General features: G+C 43.8%; 1 protein-coding gene across 20 annotated transcripts in view; it reads right to left on the reverse strand.

Annotated features, from left to right (window-relative positions):
* GTF2I (general transcription factor IIi) overlaps nucleotides 1-22,532 on the reverse strand; it is a 96,528-nt gene that overhangs the window by 14,584 nt on the left and 59,412 nt on the right. For all 20 annotated transcript variants that reach the window (XM_044004371.1, XM_044004378.1, XM_044004376.1 and 17 more), the window contains 11 exons: nucleotides 13,449-13,547; nucleotides 11,665-11,730; nucleotides 9,333-9,516; nucleotides 8,890-8,948; nucleotides 7,280-7,351; nucleotides 5,997-6,180; nucleotides 4,340-4,398; nucleotides 4,026-4,097; nucleotides 3,406-3,589; nucleotides 1,434-1,492; nucleotides 1,129-1,203 (listed from right to left, as the gene is read on the reverse strand). In XM_044004371.1, the coding sequence (XP_043860306.1) occupies nucleotides 1,129-1,203; nucleotides 1,434-1,492; nucleotides 3,406-3,589; nucleotides 4,026-4,097; nucleotides 4,340-4,398; nucleotides 5,997-6,180; nucleotides 7,280-7,351; nucleotides 8,890-8,948; nucleotides 9,333-9,516; nucleotides 11,665-11,730; nucleotides 13,449-13,547 (1,113 nt within the window). The remainder of the gene's footprint in view (nucleotides 1-1,128; nucleotides 1,204-1,433; nucleotides 1,493-3,405; nucleotides 3,590-4,025; nucleotides 4,098-4,339; nucleotides 4,399-5,996; nucleotides 6,181-7,279; nucleotides 7,352-8,889; nucleotides 8,949-9,332; nucleotides 9,517-11,664; nucleotides 11,731-13,448; nucleotides 13,548-22,532) is intronic.

Here is a 22,532-nt window from a genome sequence, read left to right on the forward strand (position 1 = left end):
CAGCTGCCCCATCAGAGGGCTTGTCTTCCTTCCACTGTGCCCCACGTTGGGTTTCTTGGCCCCCTCTTTCCCAGCTTTCTTCTGACAAAAATTCTCAGTCTCCCTCCTGGGAATTTTGTCCAGCTCATACGCACGAAGCCTCCTGGGCCATCGTCTCTTCCCTCACACATTGCGGGGCAATGAGGGTTAAGTGACTTGCCCAGGGTCACACAGCTAGTAAGTGTCAAGAGTTTGAGGTCGGATTTGAACTCAGGTCCTCCTGAATCCAGGGCCGGTGCTTTATCTACTGCACCACCCAGCTGCCCCTCAAGTTCTTTTTCTAATCCTTTACCTGCTATTTTTTCACTTGAAAAACCCACTGACCCAATATGGGTAAAGATGCTCCCCAGATGCAGTCAGTGACATGTCTCTGAATCTAGCTCTGCACACACTCCCCCTTCCGTCCTCATCTCTCCCCTCACAGTGTCACCACCACCCGCCCGGGCTCTCAGTGCATCTGTCCACACAATCAGGAGGCCAAGAGCTCTGCAGAGCTCCAGATGGGCTACAGCAGCAGCCTCCTGGGATGAGATGGGGAGGCTCCCTTTGAAAGGAGCAGAGCACAATCCATGGCTTCCTTTAAGAGCACCCAACCACTGACCGTCACTATATATAAACAAGGGGTGACACAACTGAGGGCACTGTCCCAAAAGCAAATGCACGGCTAAAGGGAGAGCACAGCCCTGACTCAGAGACTCCCCCATAAACAGTGCCTGGGGCACCCCCAACTCCCAGCAGTGATTTGTAGCCACTCAGCATGTGCCTGTTCACTTCCAAGGTCAACCCTGAGGGCCCCCCCACCCCTGTCCCGGGTCAGCCACTCCCCCTCATCTGCTTTTGCTCTCTGACAATCTCAGTGAAGGCCTTAGGCCATTTCCCAACAAACCTACACCCTTCCTCTGCGATCAGGAAGCAAGAAAAAAAATAAATTGGGATTTCTTCATTACACGACGGTCTGTCTGCCTCTTGTGTGGTGACTGAGGTAACTGTGCCCCCCCCAAGAGAACATGCTCTGACTCAGCATCCCCCACCCCCCACATCACAAGGACTCCTGACCAGACACCAAGACGAGCAGCAATGTGGCCTCACCTTCCACGGTCACCTCAATCTCTGGCACCTTGGAGTTGCTTCCAGGGCTCCTTGCTCTCTTCGAGGTCTGCAAGGCTGCAAAGCAGAGCAAGCAGACCTTGAGCCTGGTGAACTGCACAGGGACTTGTGGGGTGGGTTGGGACCCCCAATGGACACAGAGGAGGGAAGGCTGCAAACAAGGTTTTTGCCAAACACTGAGAGAGACCATCTTCAAAAGGGACTGGCGCACAGTCAGTCTACGAATGTTTGCCAGGGGCCCCAAATCCCTGGGAGGGCCTGGGGGCCAAGGAGAGCTGCACCCTTACCTTTAGTGTTGACTTTGCTCGCCATTCCAGGAGGTAAGTAGGAAAGAACCAGCTCCGGCCTACAGATGAGAATAAGAAAATGTTGTCTCAGAAGGCACAACTCAAGCCCACTCTTTCCTGCCAGCTGGGACACACCCCTTATCTCCAACCAGCTTCTCTGTTGTGATACAATAATGGAATTTGGCAGATGCCCTGGGGTCCAACCTGAATGATTTAGTATTGTTTGAGAAACCGACTAAGTGCCCACTTGGGATGATTAGATATAGGCCTGACCTGGTCTGCCTGAGTAACATATACTGCTGACATCAGCAGGGGGACCACTCACAGCCGTGCAACTTGAAGCACCTTCCTTTTGGGGGAGGGAGAAAAACGGCAGAAAAGAGAACGCAGAGACCGGGAGGTGGCTCTTTCCTGTTGGTGAGCAGACCAGAGAGGGTCTGCACAGCTGACTCCCATAGAAACTACGGACCCCCAGGTGGTGAGTTAATAGAAACAAGGCCAGCTCTTCGAATGCCGGAAGCAAGCTTGGGGACTGAGTCAGTCTTTGCTAGAGCCAGGTTGCTTATCCATTTTTCTCTTCCCCTCTTCCCTTGTCCCTGGCTTTATTAACTTCACCTTTGTTGTAAATTTTATTCCCATGAATAAAACCTGGTTTGTTTGTGGAAAAGAGGCTGTTAATCTCCTTTCTTATTAGCCTGGGAGAAATAAGTAAAAAAAGGCAGTTTGGAAGGGAGGAAACTTGGGACCTAGAGGTCCCTTATTATTTTCTGAACCCCAATATTACGGCGAGCCACCCAGTTAACTCTTCCATAATAAATCTGGCCCTCACACTGTGGAAGTCTAGTGTAAGAATCCCCGAGAGCAGGGCCGGTCAGGAGAGTCAGGCCAATCTAAGCCCCCATCTGCAGGCATCTCCTAAGACAAAAGATCCACGGTAAGATCCTCCCACTGACTTTTCTCCACACATGCCAGGACCTTTCAAAAATGGCCAAAATGGGGCAGCTAGATGGCGCAGTGGATAGAGCACTGGCCCTGGACTCAGGAGTACCTGAGTTCAAATCCGGCCTCAGACACTTAACACGTACTAGCTGTGTGACCCTGGGCAAGTCACTTAACCCCAATTGCCTCACTAAAAAAAAAAAAAAGGCCAAAATGTGACAGGAATCCTCTCCCCAGAAGATGTAAAGGAAGAAGTGATCTTTAGCAGCTGTAGAGTTTGCAATTAATTCCCCCTCCATAGTGAGTAAGCTCACGCCTTATTATTTGTGACAGGATCCATGAAACACTATCAGAGTCAGCTTCAGGAGCCCCCGTTCCCATTGCTCAGACCTGCCTTGGCACACAGCCTACAGAAGCATGTGCTTTATTCTGGCCAGGCGTAGCAAAGGGCTGTGACTTTCCCGTAATTCCCGTAAACAGCTTTCTTTTACCCCTAAATTTCTGAGATTCGGTGTCAGCGATGTCCGACAGGCCTCACTGGCAATCATTCGATTGGTCACTAAACCACCAAATGCTAACAAAGATCATAGCAATTGTAGTAATAAACAGTCTGAATTTTGATCCTGCCTTTCCCTCAGGACTTCTAGAGTATTCCAGAACAATTCCACGATTTTTTGGACTAAGTAACTTTTTTTGTGGAGCAATGAGGGCTAGTAAGTATTAGGTGTTTGATACCAGGCTTGAATTCAGGTCGTCCCGAATCCAGGGCCAGTGCTTTACCCACTGCACCGCCCAGCCCCCCTAAGTAACTTGGGTGAGACAAGACAGTGCTTGAACAAAGGCTGGATGCCAGTAGCAATGGAAAAGGCCAGAATGACAGACCAGAGCTTCAGTAGCAACAGTGGGGTCAGAATTTGGGCTGCATGGACAGCCCACTGCAGGGTAGGCAGTAACTGTTCTTAGATGACTAAAGACATAGTGGGCTGGCATATACCACATTCTTTTTGTTTGGTTCGGTTTTTTGGCCACTTACTTTTTAACCACAAACTTGATCTTATTACTTCCACGGACAATCCTTTCAAGGCGTGGAATCCCAAACCAGGTAGGGCTTCGGAAGGGGATTCCTTCTGGCAAGCCTTCCACGTAGAGGAACTCAGGGTTGGATTCAAAGACTGGATATGGTACCTTGACGGCCTCAGTAAGTCCAAGAGCTTGAGCTAGATGATGAAAGACAACAATACTTTATTTTCTGAGCCAGGTAATATTTAAGTTCAGACTTCTTGCCTGTTTCCTTGTATTTTCAAATGATCCATTCCAAAATTCCCCAACATCTATTTAATAATACAGACATGGGCCCATTTGCCTAAGTTTTTTGCACACAGAAAAAATTTCTCTTAGCCACAAAGATGACTGAAACACTTGTTATTTCTTTCATCTTCCTCTCCTCACAATATAGCAAACCCAAGTAGTACTTAATCCAAACTGTCAAAAATTTACTTTGTGAACTATTATTTGGAGCATCAGCTAGCATGATGGGATGACACCCAAGCAGAATCCATTTTCAGGATCAGAAATGAGAAAGGTAAAACTCTGACCCCTCAATAGTGGCTAAGAATGGGCTCTCGTAACTGCTTTTTCATTATCTGAACGTACCAAATTTCAAATTAAAAATCTCTTCCACCTGCTTCCGTAGCTTAGTGATCCGCACATTCCAATCTTCTTTCACTGGAAAGCAAAGCAAAATCTAGTTAATGGTTTTTTTGCTCATTGCTATCTTATAACCAACCATACACGGGTTTCAAAAGGTCTGAAGAGAACTATTTCCTGAGCCTAAAATAAATGTTCAATCATATGCTTTGATCCAAAGATATCTGAAAATCGATCTCAAAACAAAACTGAAAGGTGGGAGAAATTAAATTAAATTAGGCGTGCAATGTACATACTACAGTACTTGAGAACAGTCTTACCTGGGGTATTGGTTCGGGGCTGAGTTATTTCCGGTGTGCTGTGAGTCAGCAGCTCTGGTCTGTAATTTTAGGCACATCAGCAAATTATTTGTGAAAAGCAATGATGGATTTTCAAGGAATACAGCTTCATTCTTAAACCTCCTAATACAACTATATATTAATTACTAAGAGTTGGGATTATAATGCTAATAAAACAGACATTTGAAATTGAGGTTAAATTTGCCCTTTTAATCTGATAACCAAGACAGGGAAGGTGAACAGAGAAAACAAAGAATGATGCGCTCCAGCCAATAGTTCATACTTCAATGGAAACAGCCTAAGGATTACAGAGAAAAACTCTAACTGCCCTCTAAGGTCAGTCCTCATTTATCTCTATGGAGAATCAGGGGACTCAGAGCTGGAAGGTTGTGTGAAGATTCCCTAGCTCAGTCCACTCATTTGACAAATGTACACATAGCCCCTAACCCTAAATTAGTGACTTGCCTAAGGTAACCCAGGCACAGGACTAGCTAGAATCTGACTCAGGTCGCCTGAAGTCAAAAGGCCTGTTCCTTCCATCAGATCAGAGTGATTTATATGCTTTCTATGCTCAGCCCTGTGAAGCCTTCTTTGAGCACCCTCATCCCTAGCTAAAGTGGTTCCCTCCAACCTCATTGTTGCTATTTATGCCAAAGCAGTATAATGTACTTGGTGGGCAACAACTTGATCAATATGCATCTCAGGGCTCCCAGCAACTAACAGGGGCTAGATAAAGACCAGGTACTAGGGCAGCTAGGTGGTGCAGTGGATAGAGCACTTGCCCTGGAGTCAGGAGTACCTGAGTTCAAATCTGGCCTCAGACGCTTAACACTTAGTGGCTGTGTGACCCTGGGCAAGTCACTTAACCCCAACTGCCTCACTAAAAAAAAAAAAAAAAAAAAAGACCAGGTACTTGACGTGGTAGAAATTGATTTAAAAATAGTTATCACTTTCCAACATTTCTCTCTCTTTTTTTTGAGGGGAAGTAGGCAAACATTTGGGTGAATGCCTAAGTGTGTGAGGCTGAATTTGAACTCGGGTCTCTCCTAACTCTAGGGCCAGTGTTCTAGTGACCAGTGTCAGCTGTCCCAATATTTCTCATTTTTAAAACAATTTCTTTCCTAAGAACTAACAATTATCTGAAGGGTTTTTATTATTCTGGTGAAGTGGCTTCACCATCATCACAGTGCACTGGGAGCTCATTAAAGCAGTGACACTCGACCAGCTGAAGGGCCCTCCCCGGCACCTGGCAGCAGGTCAGTCTCTGTGACACACCGGCCTGAAAAACCTCCACCTCAGGGAGCAGCAGGAGCAGGGCCAGCAGAGACAAGCTCATTTCGATCTGGGCTAGCTTTAATGGTGATAAGTCTGTCCTTCCGGCAAGCTGAAATGAGCGTCTGTACACCCTCCCCTCACTTGCTTGCAGCTCTAGCCTCGGCAGTCAGTACCCCCCCACCCCGATCCCCCATCAGCAATTCTGCCTATCATCTGAGAGCAGCTTCCCTCGTCCTTCTTCAACACAGGTCTGCGACATCACATCATCACCTCACGGGTCACAATGGAGACAGAAAATAGTGGGGACCAGCAGGCCCACAAAAGAGAACCGTTTTATTGCTCTCACGCGCCATCGGTGACTTACCTTTTGATTACAAATTTAATTCTGTTGCCCACTTGAATGATTTTCTCAAGCCTTGGGATCCCGTACCAGGACGGGCTTCTAAAAGGAATGTTTTCCGGGAGCCCTTCGACGTACAGATCATTAGGATGCGCCTCAAACTTCTGGTAAGGCACAGCCTTGGCTTCGGTGCTTCCCAAGGCCTCAGCTGCACAAATGGAGAAAATCAAGAGTGCATCTTTCACATAAGCCCCTTTATTTTTAGGGTGTTTTTTTTGGTGGGGCAATAAGGGTTAAGTGACTTGCCCAGGGTCACACAGCCATGAAGTGTCAAGTGTCTGAGGCCAGATTTGAGAATCCAGGGCTGGTGCTTTGTCCACTGCATCACCCAGCTGCCCCCACATAAGCCCCTTTAGCAACAAGCAGAGAAACCAAAGCCAGAATGTTCTCATAATGACCAATGGGCCAATGTTAGAGTCAACATGCACAGCTGAAGCTGTAGCGCTACTGCTCCGGGTGATGGGGGGGGGGGGAGAGTAACTCGCCAGGATCTCTCTTTTAAGACATTGGTTGGGGCAGCTAGGTGGCGCAGTGGATAGAGCACCAGCCCTGGAGTCAGGAGGACCTGAGTTCAAATCCGGCCTCAGACACTTATTACTTACTAGCTGTGTGACCCTGGGCAAGTCACTTAACCCCAATTGCCTCACTAAAAAAAAAAAAAAAGAAAGAAAGAAAGAAAAAAAAAAAGACATTGGTCACCTTCCCTCTGCACTGCTTCAATTCTGGTCGATTCACAGTCACCTTTCTAGCCCCACTACCCCACCCCCACCCCCATCCATACTCCTCCATCCAGGGACACAGGAAGCCTTGGCTGCCACCCCCAACCTTCCCCCCTTAATTATCTCCTCTTGGTCCTGTCTCGACCCCTACTAAGACTAAAAGCAGAAAATTCTACCTAGGGGCCTCTCGTCTTTCCTTATATTCCTGGTGCTTAGCACTAGATATGGGAAAGGCCACTGTTTAATACCACAAACGTTCTCAGTTTGTCAACTGAATTTGACCATTCATTATATTCATTTTTTAAAAAAAATTCACAAGCACTAATTATATGACCTGCTGTTCACTGTATTTACTAATGCTCCTTCAAAAACACCATGGCAAAGAAATCCAATGGTGCTATCTCGTGATTTTTTTCTTTTCTTTGTTTTAGAGGGTGTGGGGGCCAGGGTACCAGGGTTTTGAGAGATGCTTAATGTTGAACATGAAGTCCTATAGCACAGACTAGACCCAATGAACAATGTGCTCACCAAATTTTTTACAGAACAGCTGATCAACCATCTTTCTTAACTTGGTGATCCTGGCATACCATTCTTCTTTCACTGTTAACGGTAACAGAGACAAAAAAAAAATCATCCAAGTGTTTGCTTAAAAAAAAAATAATCGCTAAAACTCTGTAATACGAGTCATCATTTTTAAACTATCTCAGGCCACCACAATTTATCCTGAGATATCTGATGCTCTTAGAATAATGATTCTTTAGAAAATGATACTTCTGAACAACCATGGAAAAGTTCGCCGAAGTAAACCAACCCATCAATGATCACTGAACACAACCCTAGAACCAGTTATTGGAAAGTCCCTTCAGAGAACACAGGGCCCAGTAAACATCTGAGAAGGTACAACTACAGTGTTGTTTCCCCTCCAATAAGCACATGCCCTTAATATGCACTGTCTTCCTAAAGCAAACAGGAAGAAAATGAGGTCTTCTAAGGGTTAATTAATTAGAATTAGGTTGAACAGAGGGCTCTCCCAAATGACTGCACCCTGCTTGCTCAAATCAAATGATTCCTTTCCAGTTTTGTCCATTTTCACCTTCCTAATAAGCCAACAACAGTAATAAATAACAAAGCACAGCTCTTCCTTATGAACAGTGGCTGACATGTCCACAGCACTTCACAGGTGACAAAACACCCTTCGGATGGGCCGTCTCATCAGAAATTCACCCCCACTTTCCCATTTATAGGTGAAGAAACTGAGGGCAGCGATGAGCTGAGGGAACTTGGCAGGTAGGTGTCTTTCCTGACTTGTGCCCTGCAGCCTATCCCCTACCGTGCCGCTTCCAGAATCCAAAGTGTCAGCTGTATTCAGCAGAACACTCTGAATTTCATGTCATCTGGGATTCCAAGGAATAAGCAGATGCTCAATACACTCAAGCAGGCCAAACCCTCCGGGAAGAGCAGTGTGTACTTCTGCTTCTCATCACTAGGCACCAGCCTGCACTGCCCATATTACAAAAATGGAAGGTAGCAGGAAGGGGTCAAATTGGGACCCTTTCAAAGACCAACTCAGTTTCTCAGTTTTAGACATTAAAGTGGTTAATTTCGTTAGTTAACCAGCTTGGCTACCGCCTTCGGGAGAAATGACAAACCACTTTAGTGCTGCTTCCGACAGGTAGAAGTGTTGGTGGGGTGAGGAGGTGAGGACACACGGACGGCAGGGAACCACCTCTAGCCCAGGTCACGGCAATACCCAGACTCCTCAAGGCTCAGAGGAAGCCTTGTGCCGGCACTTTCTTCCTATTCCCTTCTTCCATGTTACCCAATCTCAGTTTCTTTCTCTTGTTTTCAGGTGGTTGTTTACTGCCTACCTACTCCAAGCTCACTTCACTGCACTACTGGCCAACCACACTGAGGGGTCCTTGCCAGGAAGCACCATGTTTCATTGTCACCAGGCCCCACTAATAAGTGCTTGGCATTTCTGTATCTAAATTTGGGTGGAAATGCAATACAGGAAACTTTATGGTAATGCAAATACATCAAATAGCTATACCAAACAAAGTATTGGCTGTTCATTAATACATGAAAACAAAGGGTTAAAAATAGTTACTGATTTAGCATAAGAAATATTAAACTCAGACCTCCTGAAGTTGGTTTTTCTAGCTGTAAGTCTTCTCGTGTTGAATTGAGAAGTTCATGTCTGAAAGGTGAAAAGAAATAACTAATAAACAAGTCAAATTTACAAAGTCAATTAGTATCAAAGCAGACAGAAGTGGAAAAAACAATCTGGATTCCTAATATTTAGGCCCAACTAGATACTTAACTCAAGATGGCTGAACAAACTAATAAATCCAAATGGTAAATTATTAAGGCTCATCCATCACTTCATTTCACAAATGTCCAGATCATAGCAGAAATAACTTCAAAGGCCAGGGTTTTCTTTAAGGCATAAAGAGGTATGTCAATGAAATACTAGGATCTAAAAATGTCTCATTCTACCCGTAACTTAAGACATGCATTTCAAAGTTCTCAGTAGGTCAGGAAAATGATACTAAGAAGAAATATATTTCCAGATAATTCTTACTTCTTAATCACAAACCGAATCCTTTCCTTTGCAAGCAATATCCTCTCAAGACGAGGAATCCCATAGGTAGACGGCCTTCGGAAAGGGATCCCTTCAGGCAGCCCTTCCACATACAGATCCTCAACATGCGACTGGAAGAGGGGGTAAGGGATAGCCACCGGGCCTTTGGCTTTTATAGCTTGAGCTTTAAAGAAAAAGAGACTCAGGTCAAAGTGTATCCATGCACATAAGCCTTTCGACAATCATTCACTGCTGTGCAATATAAAGAGGCCGAGCCTATTTAATGCCAAATAATCAGTTTTAGTGATTTTTAGGCAAAAACTAACAAAGCCAAAGTTTTCTGCTGAAACCTGGGCACCAGGTACATTTTGCTTTTTAAAGAATGTGGAGCAGCGTGAGTATTTTCAAACACCACTGCACAAAGCCAATGCTGGAGGAGAGTTGACTTACAACAGCTTATTTTTCCTTAGTAGGACAAAGGCAATAGCCAACCTCCTGTAGCAACTGGGAAACAAATATTGGTGGCAAGTGTTGCTATTTCATTAGAAAATGTGAAAGAGTAGCTTGGTAATCTGTTTACCAATCATTAAAATAAATAGTTCCTAGATTGAACATTCGGATTTCATGAAAATGTCCGTATTTGTTTTCCCTTGAAATAAGCAATTGAAAAATAATCTTTATTATGCAAAAAAGACCCTGCAGATAATCTATTTCCCAACAGGCACGTGTTATGCTCCTTCCAAGAGGCCAACCATGGATGACTGTCATCGCACCATAATTTCCCCATAATTCTCTACAGTGCCAACAAACTCTCCTGCTTTGTTACTGAGCAGGCAGTTTTATCAGACATTTATTTCAAATATAAATATATTAATAGTAACATTTACTTATTAAGATGTTAACAGTGTGCAAAATGTCAGAACAGAATCCAATAACATCTCAAACTGCCAATTTAGCTTTTGAATAACAGTGATTATCGTTTGCTGGTCATTTTCATATCTGAAGAAAAATGCTACACAATCCCTCTTCTCCAACATATGGATGTTCTAGAAAACCATCTGAATCTTGGAAGGTACTAGGACAGACCTGCTAATAAAAAAGCATTTAAAACAGTTTAAATTGGGCTGTTTTCCCAAGCAAAGAAGAGCTTTTCATTTTTGCCGTAATTCCGTTCAACACAAGTTTTACTCGAGTTGACACAGCTCGGGTTTGAACAGGGAAACGACACAAAATGAGTAAATGAATTGCTTTTATTTTGCTCTTCACAGTGTCCACCAAAGTTAAGTCACGAGGGCTCTGATTTTCAGTGCCCTCAAAATAAGGACATGACTTAGATTATAAACTACAGTTATCTCTTCCACATCATGACTTTCCCCCATCGTGGTTTCAGTGTATGTAAATGGGGCAAGTTTTGCAGAAGCCACAGAAACTCAGAAATGTATAAAAATACGCATACTATTATATATCAACATGTTTTATCTTTTAATACTGTAGTAATTCAGACTTCTTTTCTGGTACAAACAGAAGGCCAAAACATTTTATGAGGATTTTCCAGACCACGTGCTGTACCCCTACCCCGGCAATGTGGAAGGGATAACTCTATTTTCCATAAACGTGATAGAAATTGGGGGGGGGGGGGCGCGCCAATGAGGGTTAAGTGACTTGCCCAGGGTCACACAGCTACTAAGTGTCAAGTGTCTGAGGCCAGACTTGAGCTCAGGTCCTCCTGACTCCAGGGCCGGTGCTCTAGCCACTGAGACACCTAGCTGCCCCACTGGTATTCCTTTTAAAGGACATATACATACCTGGTTATTCAAACATAGTAAACAGATTGTCTGACCGAAATTGATCTACTAATGGTATTGTATAGTATATACCATATTTATAGTCCACAGTCAAATGCAAAAGAAACATCTCTCCAACTAGAAAATGCTCAAACAGAAAATTGGCTGTGGAGACTTTCAAGTGGGGAACCAGCAAATACTATGCTGTAGCTGAGCCATTTCTTAGGTGGAAAGGCAGGAACTGCTGCTTTCTGGCATAATAAAACAAATAAGGTACTTGCACCTTTTCTTCCTTAAAAGACTCTCAAATGAGCTTCCTTCATCACCAGCAGTCTCTTATCCGACAGAGGAAGCAGCTCATTTGCTCAGGAAGGGGCGCTGGCCAGTGACTCCAGTTTACCTGGCTTCCTAAATGTAATCAGGATCCACCCACCAGACCCAGCACAAGGTGAATAGAATAGGCCCAGCCCTGCAAGAGCCAAAGGGGTTGGGCGGGGTGACAGCAGGTGGTTTGTGTATAAAAATTGGTCTGTGGGGCTTGCACGTACCATATTTTCTTTCAAACAATTCTTCAACCTGTTTTCGTAGATCAGTAATTCGAGCATTCCATTTCTCTGAAAATGGAGAGACGTGACATTACAACAGGAGACAAATCTAGCAGAGTGAGATACTCTTCCTGTGCATCTCTTCCCTAAGATGTGGAAGGGAGCCCGGACAAGCTTGTTGTGATGGTAAATATGATTCAGATGATACCCCTCCTAACACTAAGGGCTAACAGGCAATACTTTCAAATGGGTTCTCTTACTTTCTATGCTAAATCAGCCCAAGTCCTCAGTGGAGGTGAAAATGCATGCAGAAAGGACTCTAGTATTTGTGCAAGGTTCCAGTTCCCAAAGCCCCCAGTTTCATGTGACCATTTGGGTTAAACCCCAATGACAGAACTCCCAGCTCAGTTTTCTTTGTTATGAAGCTATGTCTTTCTTCCTATGCTAACCTACTTTAAAAATAAAAGGATGGTGTGGCCTACTTAGTTAATACACAGTAATTTCCAGTAAGAAGAATAAGGGATGAAATATTTTAAATATTCTTCTAAAACTTGTGAAAATGCCAAAACATTTTTAAAAATACAAAAACATGTTATGCTAAGTACACAAATGATTTCCCTTCAGTCACTTCAACACGAGTGTCGCTTATCAAGAAGCAAAGCACTTGGCATGTAAAAATTATAGACATCTAGAAAATGGCAAAATGCAGAAACGGTTGTTTTTTTTTTAAAACTTTAATGGGAAGATTTTCATCACTTAGAATATGAAATTTCCAGATGATTTAGCGTTCTATAACATACTCAGAGGGACGCATATCATGACATTTTCTGACATCACTGGGGCCTCACCATGCAATGCTAAACAGGAGAAACAACGGGTGTGAAAAGGGCTATGTTTTTGCAGCATCATAATATACCTTTCTTTCCTTCCACCACCAGATTTAAGCCAAAGTCAGGTAATCTGGGGCACTAATTGTGATGGAGACAAGATTGAGAATCATAAAGAACCAATAATAAAAACTCTGATTACTTATATATAAAACATACATTTTAAGAGGAGCAGATTCAGGGCCAAGAAGGATATTGAGTTGTGTATGTACATTTAACAAAGCAAGCTGCCCCAAGTCCAGAGATTACCATTCAAAAGAAAAAAAAAAAGCCAAAATATTCTTGCACAACAAAACAGCTCAAGGCCACACTGAAAGGGCTGGGGTCTCATTGCAAAGGAGAAAAGTGCTACTTGGCACACAAGAGTGCACTGCTTAGTGTGACTCAGTCACTGGTCTAAGACTGGTCACACAGAAGCCCCCATCCTTCCTCAAGCAGCTCACCCTGCAGGGATCCAACCCCTTCAAGCCCCTCCCCAGCAGTCCCCAATGACCAGGAGCAAGAGGGGCCTTGGCCTTTATGCCCACTCCCTCTCCCTAGGTCAGATTTGTGAATGTCTAGACTCATTTCTTTTTTTCTTTTTCATTTCTTCTTTTTTTAAACACTCATTTGTCCCTTAGATTTTCAAAACACATTTTTACTATGTAGGAGGCAATTGCCCTTTGGGGCCTCTAAAAGCCCCCCAAGGAAAAACCCAGGCTTTCATAAGCCTAAAGTGTGCTCCAACAGATGGGGTGTTCTCATGACTGGGGGGAGTGCTGCAGCTGGTCTTCCAAAAGATGGTTCTGTCCAGTGTGTAGGGCAGACAATTCTACACGGGCCCAATCCACTTTTTTCCCACAACCCAAAGGACAAGAAATCAAAAGGAAAATCATGTCGTCATTTCCATGTAAAACTCACCAAAATTGAATTCCCTCACTTTTCTTTTTCCAGCATTGGCCGCCTCGTTGACTGGCTCTGTGTTCTTTGGTTTCTTGCTGGGTGGCGAATAGTCATCATCTTAAAAGGAAAAAGGAGCTGTCATTGCTGGAAGTGTCCAGAAATGGAGAAATCCAACGATAACAAAAAGGGGCCCACAATGTTAAGCATGAGAACAGGCTACTTCTGCAGGGGTTTCAAATGCAACTTTAATTGTGGTTTAGTTTCCCTCATTCACAACTTTCAAGCCCCCACACGCTCCATTTTTCCTCAGTAGGGACTGTGATGGGCGCACACAGTCAAATCTAGTCTCTGGACAGCAAGCCCCAAAAAGCCTAACAGACATAGGGGATGACAAGGACGGGCAACGAGAGCTGACGTCAGTATCTTTTAGTCATCATTAGTGATTATTATTGGATATCACTGTTTGCTGAACAGATGAATTTTCTGAAGAGGCAGACCATAAAAGAAACCTTGTGTAAGAATGACCAATCGGGTAACGTTTGCCTAGCAGACTGACTTTAGCAGGAGGGAACTGATCAGCGGCTGGAGGGAAATGTTATCTGTGTATCTATCAGTCAGTGTTTATTGTACTATTTCGCTATCGCCTTTTCTCACTTTGAAAACCACAAATGATTTCCTACCACACCAACAATCCTTTGCTTTGCTGTTTAAGTAAGGAGCTAAGTCCTTGTCCTTCCAATGGCTCCAGTTTCTCCCCTTCTATCCGGGGGGTTCACAACTTGATGAACCCCTGGCACAGTCCCTCATTCAGGCCTCAGGGATCCCTTTGCACTGTCTGTCTGGTCTATGGTTCCCTTGCCTCAGAAAAGCCCCAAAGCTTTTTGGGGGTGGGGCTAAGTACCCAGGAAAACCCACCCACCAGGTGTGACTGAAGCACTCAGCAAGTGACTGACAGTAGTTCTATGTGCTTATACATAAAACATGACCACAAAACCAAATTTAACTTTTCAAGACAAATAGAACCAAATCTGTTAATGAAAAAGAAGTGGTATTGAACTGACAAAGAATCAGTGCCCTAGAAGTCACAAAGGAAGTAATGAATATGGACTAACCAGAACAAATGTTCATCCTTCTTAGAGGTAATGGGGAGGGGGGGGGGGGGCGCCCAACCTTGCTCCAAGGATCCCAGGACAAAATAGCCTCCACAAGCAGCAGCAGCAGCCTCCAATGGGAGTCATTCAAGTTTTTGGACAGCTCTTAACCTATGTTAAGCCAAAACAGCCCCACAAATGCCCAACTCATGCCCCATGGGGCTAAATAAAAGAACCTAATCTCATGGTCACAAGAAGCCATTAAATATACCAAGGCAGGCCATCAAATCTTTCTTCTTCAGGTTTCTCTCTGAAAAAGTTTCCAACTTAAAAGATGAAATAAAAGATGACCTTGAACATCACTAAAAGAGGTTGTAAGGGCTAACTTTCCAAAGGAAATGGTTGCAGTTTGATAGTACTGGGAGGTAACCTTCTTTGTGGGTGACCTCTATCACAGGGGAGCAGGGCTGACTTTCCCCCTCCCTCACCTCTTTTCCTCTGTTCCCCTTAGCTTCCCTACCCTCAGCACCCTAAGCCTCCCCCCAATAAATCTCAGACAACGACTAAGGCAGAGAGGGAAGAGGGAGTTCCCCCCACTTCAGGATCACAATTGCTCTAGTTTATATTTACATGTATTCCACCTATTCCTTGGCCCCCAGCAATTTCAAGTGAACAAAAGCATTTTGGGGGGTAAATTCCCAGTTCGGTGGGTAAAAGGAAAGTTAACACTATTCATAAACTAGACAAATATCTTCACTTGGGACAAATGTTTCTTACAAATAAATATCAAGCAAATTCAAAAATCAAAGTTCATCTCAACATTTCAAAGGCTCTTTACCTAATTTAAAATCCCACCCCCACCTCTAACCTATTAAATGTTTATAATTTAATGTTAATAATTTAAATTTTTATAAATTTAAAGTAACTTGGTAAGAATGGGGCCTGGAGGGAACCAACAGATACAAAATGGCCTACAGCAAGTTTAGAACTCCCAGAAACACAAAGGACAGAAGGATGATGAAATGACAGCTGCAGGACAGCTGGGATCAGCATAGAACTCTCCAGTCGGGTTTAAATTAGCTCCCATTTGAGGTCAAGAAATAGCTGTGCTGGGAAGGAGACGAGGAAGCACTTTAAGAGGGCTTCCTTCAACTCTCCTGGAAAGGCAGAAAAGAACAAGCCGACTTTCCAGTGAGAGCCGTTTACAGCACAGTGACATACTTTCTCATTTAAAATAACCTCAAGAGGAATACAAGCTAATACAGACACCCCCAATTTACTGATCTAAAACAAAGATTCGAGGACGGCCTATGACAAGATTGTGTAATAATAACATCAGACATGGTTGGTGGCATCACAGATTCTTGGAAAAAGACAAGAGAGCCAAAGTCCACAGATGCTACAATGGAAAGTCTAAAGGAATGTGATGATGCAAATGATGTTTAGGGGCTGGGAAACATCTTCCATCCACTACTCCTTGGAGTCCCCAAGGGCTCTGTCCCAGTCTCTCTTCTCCTTCTATACTATTTCTCTGAGTGATCGATCTCATCAGCTCTCAGGGATTCAATGATCATTTTTACGCTGATGATTCTCAGTTTACTTATCCAGCCCTACCCTCTTTTCTAACCTCCAGGCTCACATCTCCAAATGACTATTGGAACTACAAGTCCCAGAGACATCTTTAATTCAAGTCCAAAACTGAACATCATCTTTCTCCCCTATTACTGTCAAGAGCCCTGTCATCCTCCCAGTTACCCAAGCTCACAGCCTAGATGTCTCTCTCTCTCATCACCTCCCCTGAACCCAATCTGTTGCCAAGGCCTGACGATCCTACCTTCAAAACATCTCTCCCATACATCTTCTCATCTTTTGACCCTTGCTACCAGCCTGGCATAGACCTCCATTGCCTCACACCTGGACTGCTGAACTAGCATGGATGGGAATCCTTGCCTCTAATCCAACCTCCATCCTTCTGGTAAACTGATCTTCTAAAGCAGTTCTGATCATGCTCCACCCCCCCCACCCCCCCCACCCCCCGCGCCTCAATAAGCTCTATAGGTCGCTGCTATTTACTTCTAAGACCAAATATAAAAATCTTTGGCATTTTCTTCTGTACTTGGAATTCTTTGCCTCCTCCTTTCCTTGTCCCAGCTTTCTTTAAGATCCAATAAAAATCAAAGGCCTTCCCAATCTCCTTTAATGCTAGTTCCTTTCCTGGGTTATTATCTCCAGTTTCTTGGTTTGTATCTTCTTTGCATACACAGTAGTTGGCATGGCCTCTCTCCCTGGGACTGGGAACTCCTGGAGAGAAGGAACTGATTTTTACCTTTCTTTGTATCTCCAAGTGCTTAGCACAAGGCCAGGCACATAACAGTTGCTTAACAAATCCCTGAGTGTTGATTATACAACTCCTATATATGTGGACAGGCAGCTCCTCTGTAATTATCATCTTGGAGAGGTAGCTGGGGCAATGAGAGGTGAAATGACTGGCCCCTCAGTCCAAGAGCTGGCATTCCTTGCTCTTAGAACCACTCTGCTGAGCATCACTGAATATTGCTGCTCAAATTATACATCGATGTATTAGTTGTCTGGCTCATCAACTGGTCTGTCTTAGTCTAAGGTGAGCTGTCCACATTAAAATGTAAAAGGCCACAGCTCCCAAACCCAAGCTTCCCCTCAATGTCTATCACATTTCAAAGCAGGAACTGGACAATCTCACAGCCCTTCCAGAAAAGGCTTTCTTTCTTTCCTAATAGTGTGCCCAAGGCTGACCCCTGAAATAGTCAAACACAGGTTTCTGATGATGTCCGTGCCATCTCAGTGTGGGGAGCAGCCTATCTGGAAATGAGAAAAACCACTGCAGAGGGCCACAAATTCTTCAAAGTAAAAAAATCAACTATCACCAACTCTTGAGTAACAAAAACCGAGAATTCAGCTGCTTCAAAGCACTCCTCAGCACGATTGTGTGACTCTCAAAAAGAGGAGGCACAAAGGGAAATGAAAATTTGGTTCAGTCTGCCCAAACTCCAATTTTCCAGCCATGTATTTCATTGTATTTATTCATATTCATGGCTCAAAGACCTGACAGATGAGAACAGACCCTGCTGGTATTTCTAAACAGATTTTAGTACACTTGATTGAATTCTCTACTGATTTTTTCGTAATCAGCAAATAAAATCTCTATCTTCTCAGCTTCCCCAAAGCAGATAACTATCATCTTGAGGTGAAATGTTTCTGCAATCTTATCCCCCCCCCCCCTCTCTCTGATCAGAGCTTCCTAGAAAGCTCTTCATGTCACAGAAATATGGAGATGGAAGTGACCAATGAAACCTCTCCTAAATCTAAGTCACTTATTACATATAGAGAAAATCAAACTGAGGCTGCCCCAAAGGACTGTGATTGTAGTCACATGGCTAAATTAATGAGAGTCCTGGGCATTAACCTGAATATTCAGGCTTTTAATCCAATTCTATTTCACCAAATGTGAAAAACAAACAAACAATTTTGTGATGAGTAACTGCAGATTCCAAGTGTCATTACTGAGCAATTTTCATATTTTAAGACAGGAGTACAAAGCTACCAGACACTAACTGAACAGCCCTAGTTCCACTTACATTCCTGAAGAAAATGGTAGAAAAAAGGAGGGGATGGAGGAAAACCAACTTACCTAATTTCAAGATTATTCAAATAAATCTGCCACTGGATCACAGCCAGGAAAGAACCTAGAGTGTGATCCAAACTAACAAATCTATTCTGCCGGGGGCAGCTAGATGGCACAATGGATAAAGTACCAGCCCTGGATTCAGGAGGACCTGAGTTCAAATCTGGCCTCAGACACGTGACATGTACTAGCTGTGTGACCCTGGGCAAGTCACTTAACCCTCATTGCCCAGGAGACTGAGAGAGAAAAAGAGAGAGAGAGAGAGAGAAATCTATTCTGCCTTAAAAAATGATTTCTCTCCATAACTGAACCTTCTGGTCATGGTATACTCCAAATTGGTAAAACAAAGAGAAGTTTTCTCCTTCCCACCATGCTATTCATATTTAACATAATCAAGTTCTTCAAGATCCCAATACTAGGTATGGCAAAGAAACATCAAGTTATAATTAAAATGAAATGCAAAATGTAATATATAGTAGTAAAATACTTGACATTGTAATCATTACCAAAAAAAAAAAAATCAATCAATATTAGCTTGTTCAGTCATACTTTTCTTGCATCTGTCAAACAAATGGAAGATTTTTTCCACTGTAATTGCTCTCTGAAATTCCCATTTTAAAAAACCAATTGGCTGCGTCTTTCCTTGATCGCTCAGCAGCTGTAGAAACGACAAACACTAACAACAAAATTACATCCACCCTAACTGAGCCACCACAAAAGCCCTCCAGGGTGAGTGGGCTGTATCATAAACATGGGGATGCCTGTCACATGCGTCCCGCAGGCTTACCCCACCTTACCCAGCTGAAGGAATATTGATGGACACAACCCCCACACACCATCAGTTTTACACACGACCACCTTTCAGAATAGAACTAATGAGTCTCCAATGGTTACAAGCTACAATGAGTGCAACATGACATCTCTATGTCCATGAAGGACTGCAAGACTCAATGCTGAGATGCCATCACAAGGTGTCTCTGAAACGGAGAGGACACAAAAGGTATCAAAGGACACCAGGGAGACAAGTCAAGACATCAGCACATACTAGTTTCCACGAATGGAAAAATAAACCAAAGGACACACTTTACTGACAGTGGGTTTGTTTAAGAAGGACAGTATATCATTGTTATTAATGTTAAATGTACCTGATAAAGTCTCCAAACATAAATCAATGAAGTCTCTCAAGTGTTGTTTTTTTTTTAAGTGAGGCAATTGGGGTTAAGTGACTTGCCCAGGGTCACACAGCTAGTGTTAAGTGTCTGAGGCTGGATTTGAACTCAGGTCCTCCTGACTCCAGGGCCGGTGCTCTATCCACTGCGCCACCTAGCTGCCCCCTCAACTGTTTTTAAAAATGATATTTTTTAAAAAGTTCTTATAGGTAATTAATAAGCTTCTAGACTAGGATTTGTTTCTAAAACATAACAGGCCTTAGAATATTTTAAAATTTTAAACAATCAAATATTCTATGCATGGAGCTAGAATAGCCACTGTCTGAACCCTATCTCATGTTGACATCTGTTGCGTTAGCTGGCAATTGTCCCAGAACCATTTTGGTTAAGTCAGCAATTTGGTTTGGCCAGCCGATGCCAGCAAGGCTGGCACTTGGCCGACCTTCAGAACAGGTCATTTTCAAAGATCAGCTACAGTCTGACCTGTCAGTTTGGTAAAACTGGTGCTCTTGGGACATTAGGCCTAATAAACAACACACGTGTTCTCACAGACTTAAACTAGCTGATCCAGGAGACAGCAAGCTCCAACAGCTCAGTCTGAGGAAGGTTCAGAGAACCCTATGGTGGCTCGCAGCCTGTCTTCCAAGGACATGTTCAGAGGAGCCCCCATTCATAAGGTCAGCCACGGGACCGAAGCTGCATTTTGGCCAAAGCAAAACCATGCTAGTGATCAACATCTGTGCAGTTGTACTTCCATGGATGAAATCCAAGCTCTTTTTTTTGGTTATTGTTGAGGCAATTGGGGTTAAGTGACTTGCCCAGGGTCACACAGCTAGTAAGTGTCAAGTGTCTGAGGTCAGATTTAAACTCAGGTCCTCCTGAACCCAGGGCCTGTGCTCTATCCACTGCGCCACCTAGCTGCCCCCAAGCTCTTCTTAACTACTGAAGAACTATCAGGGCTTGTAGCGAAAGGTCCAACAATAACAACTATGGATGCAGAAAATTACATCAGAGGGTCAGTCATGTAGCAATCTCAGGCATGAAAACACACACACACACACAGGTAGAGACAGCCAGCTAATGGGTGGTCATAAATGGAGCTAATTTCATGAGACAACAGAAAACTAAACTCATGACATCAGTCACACAGACAATACACATCTACCTATATGTACACCTGCATCCACCCAGATTGAATCTAAGTTTACAGCTTTACATATGGGACTCAGAAAAGTTTTTGCTTTTGTCTTTTGAAGTACAACACACAGACTTTCAAACACATTTTGTTCCTTAGGCAGGTTACATAATATCAGGATAACAATTTGACAGCCCAGGAAAATGGCAGCCATCAGTTAAAACAAAAAACAACCAAATACTACTTAAGGTAATAAGAACAGAAATGATAACACTGCCACTTGCTAATAAGTGCGTGATGAATCTTAGTTCTGAGCACACGCACACACATGTATGTACAAGTAATGGTAACGTTTTAACAAGTTCTAAAAGCGTGGAAAAGATTAAGTTAACTTCTTAAGGAACACAGTCCTTTCTGGAAGACCTCATTCTTCCCCCAAATAAGAGTTCACAGTTCTCCTGTGGCTTGGAAGACATCCCCAAAAGCCACCTGGTATACCATCCTCTTACTCCAAGAGGCTGAGGTCATGGCTCTACCCCTCATAGTGACCTCCCTGACCTGTCTCTGCCTTCTCTCAGCTCAGTCCACACAATGAAAGGACCAGGCCAAAGAAGTGGTGCCTTCATCTCCATTAAGCCCAAAAGGCTTAGTGATGCCTTGGATATTAAAACAAATGTACATCATTATTCACCCCCTTTTCCAAAAGATCAGTCAGAAATGAAAAGAATGTAATTCAGATGCATTTCAAGTCTTCTCTATTTTTTAAAAAAGAAATACCAAGTCGATTTGCTTGTGGAGTTTAAGCTATCAAGTCCAAATATCTGCCATTTCTAGGAATACTGCAGCAATCTGGAACATGCCCTTTATCTTCTTTCACAACTAGCAAGAGATTCACTTGGTCCTCATTTGAAATTTTCGCCACTGATGCAATAGTAAAAAGAGGTCCAGCCTGGGACACACGCCAGGCCTCCGCGTGCCCATCTCCGTGCACTCCTGGTTCCCCCTGCGGGTCTCTCTTCCACTCTGCCCCACCCTCAGTGATGCAACAGCAGCCTTTCTACAGCCCAGGAGACATAAGGAGCCATTTGCCCATTGGATCGGCAACATTCTCCTTGTTCCTGCCTGCTCTCGGGGTTCTGGAGGCTGGCTAGGATCCCAGCAAACAGAACACTTGTTGTCAATGACCAAGCCAAACATGAGTTAGGAGGCCCATCTACAGTTGACTGCTCACTAGGTGACAAGTATCTTGGACACGGTGACACATCAAACAGATTTTAAAAAGGAATGACAAACTGGGAGAGGGGGGAGGCAATCAGGTTTAAGTGACTTGTCCAGAGTCCTACAGATATTAAGTGTTTGAACTCAAGTCCTCCTGACTCCAGGGCCGTGTGACCTTAATGTTTTTACCCTTTCTTTTTAATTGTGAACCAAAAAGACAATGATTAAAAGAATCTTTTTTTTTTTTGGGGGGGGGGGGGGCGCGAAGAGTAGATCTGTGATTCTATTGGTGGACTGACCTCCCAGTGAGGAAATGTCTTCAGCAGTCCTAGGTGTGACAAGAGGTGGCTCAGGTCTGATGGGGAGGGGTGCAACCCTTCCTCGCTAACCTCACTAATTCCAATTTGGGGAGGACGGGGTGGGGGAAGCCTGACAATCAGTCCCATAAAGAACAAGAATATGAGCTCCTCTGAGGGCACTCTTGGACATATTCTATTAATTATGAATTTTTCTCAACTACTTGTTAAAGCAAGGAGACCCCCCACCTGCATAAGTTCCAAAGCAATAAGACTGTTTTGAATGATGCCTGGGTAAAACTTTTCATTCAGAATGGTCTCCTCTAATCTGTCTCAATTAAGTGTACTTTGACTGAATGTTAGAAGCATGCAAAACGCCAAGCTGAATGGGGAACTCAGAGATCAGGAACGGTGGGTGTTAGGGGGAAAGGGAGACACCGAGGGAGACGATGTCATTTGGAGACATAAAGCTGATCGTTTCACTGATCGATCATTCCAAATCCATGCACTTTAATCTGGTCTAGGGCAAGCA

This window comes from Dromiciops gliroides, chromosome 4 (assembly GCF_019393635.1).
Source record: "Dromiciops gliroides isolate mDroGli1 chromosome 4, mDroGli1.pri, whole genome shotgun sequence".
Classification (NCBI taxonomy): domain Eukaryota; kingdom Metazoa; phylum Chordata; class Mammalia; order Microbiotheria; family Microbiotheriidae; genus Dromiciops; species Dromiciops gliroides.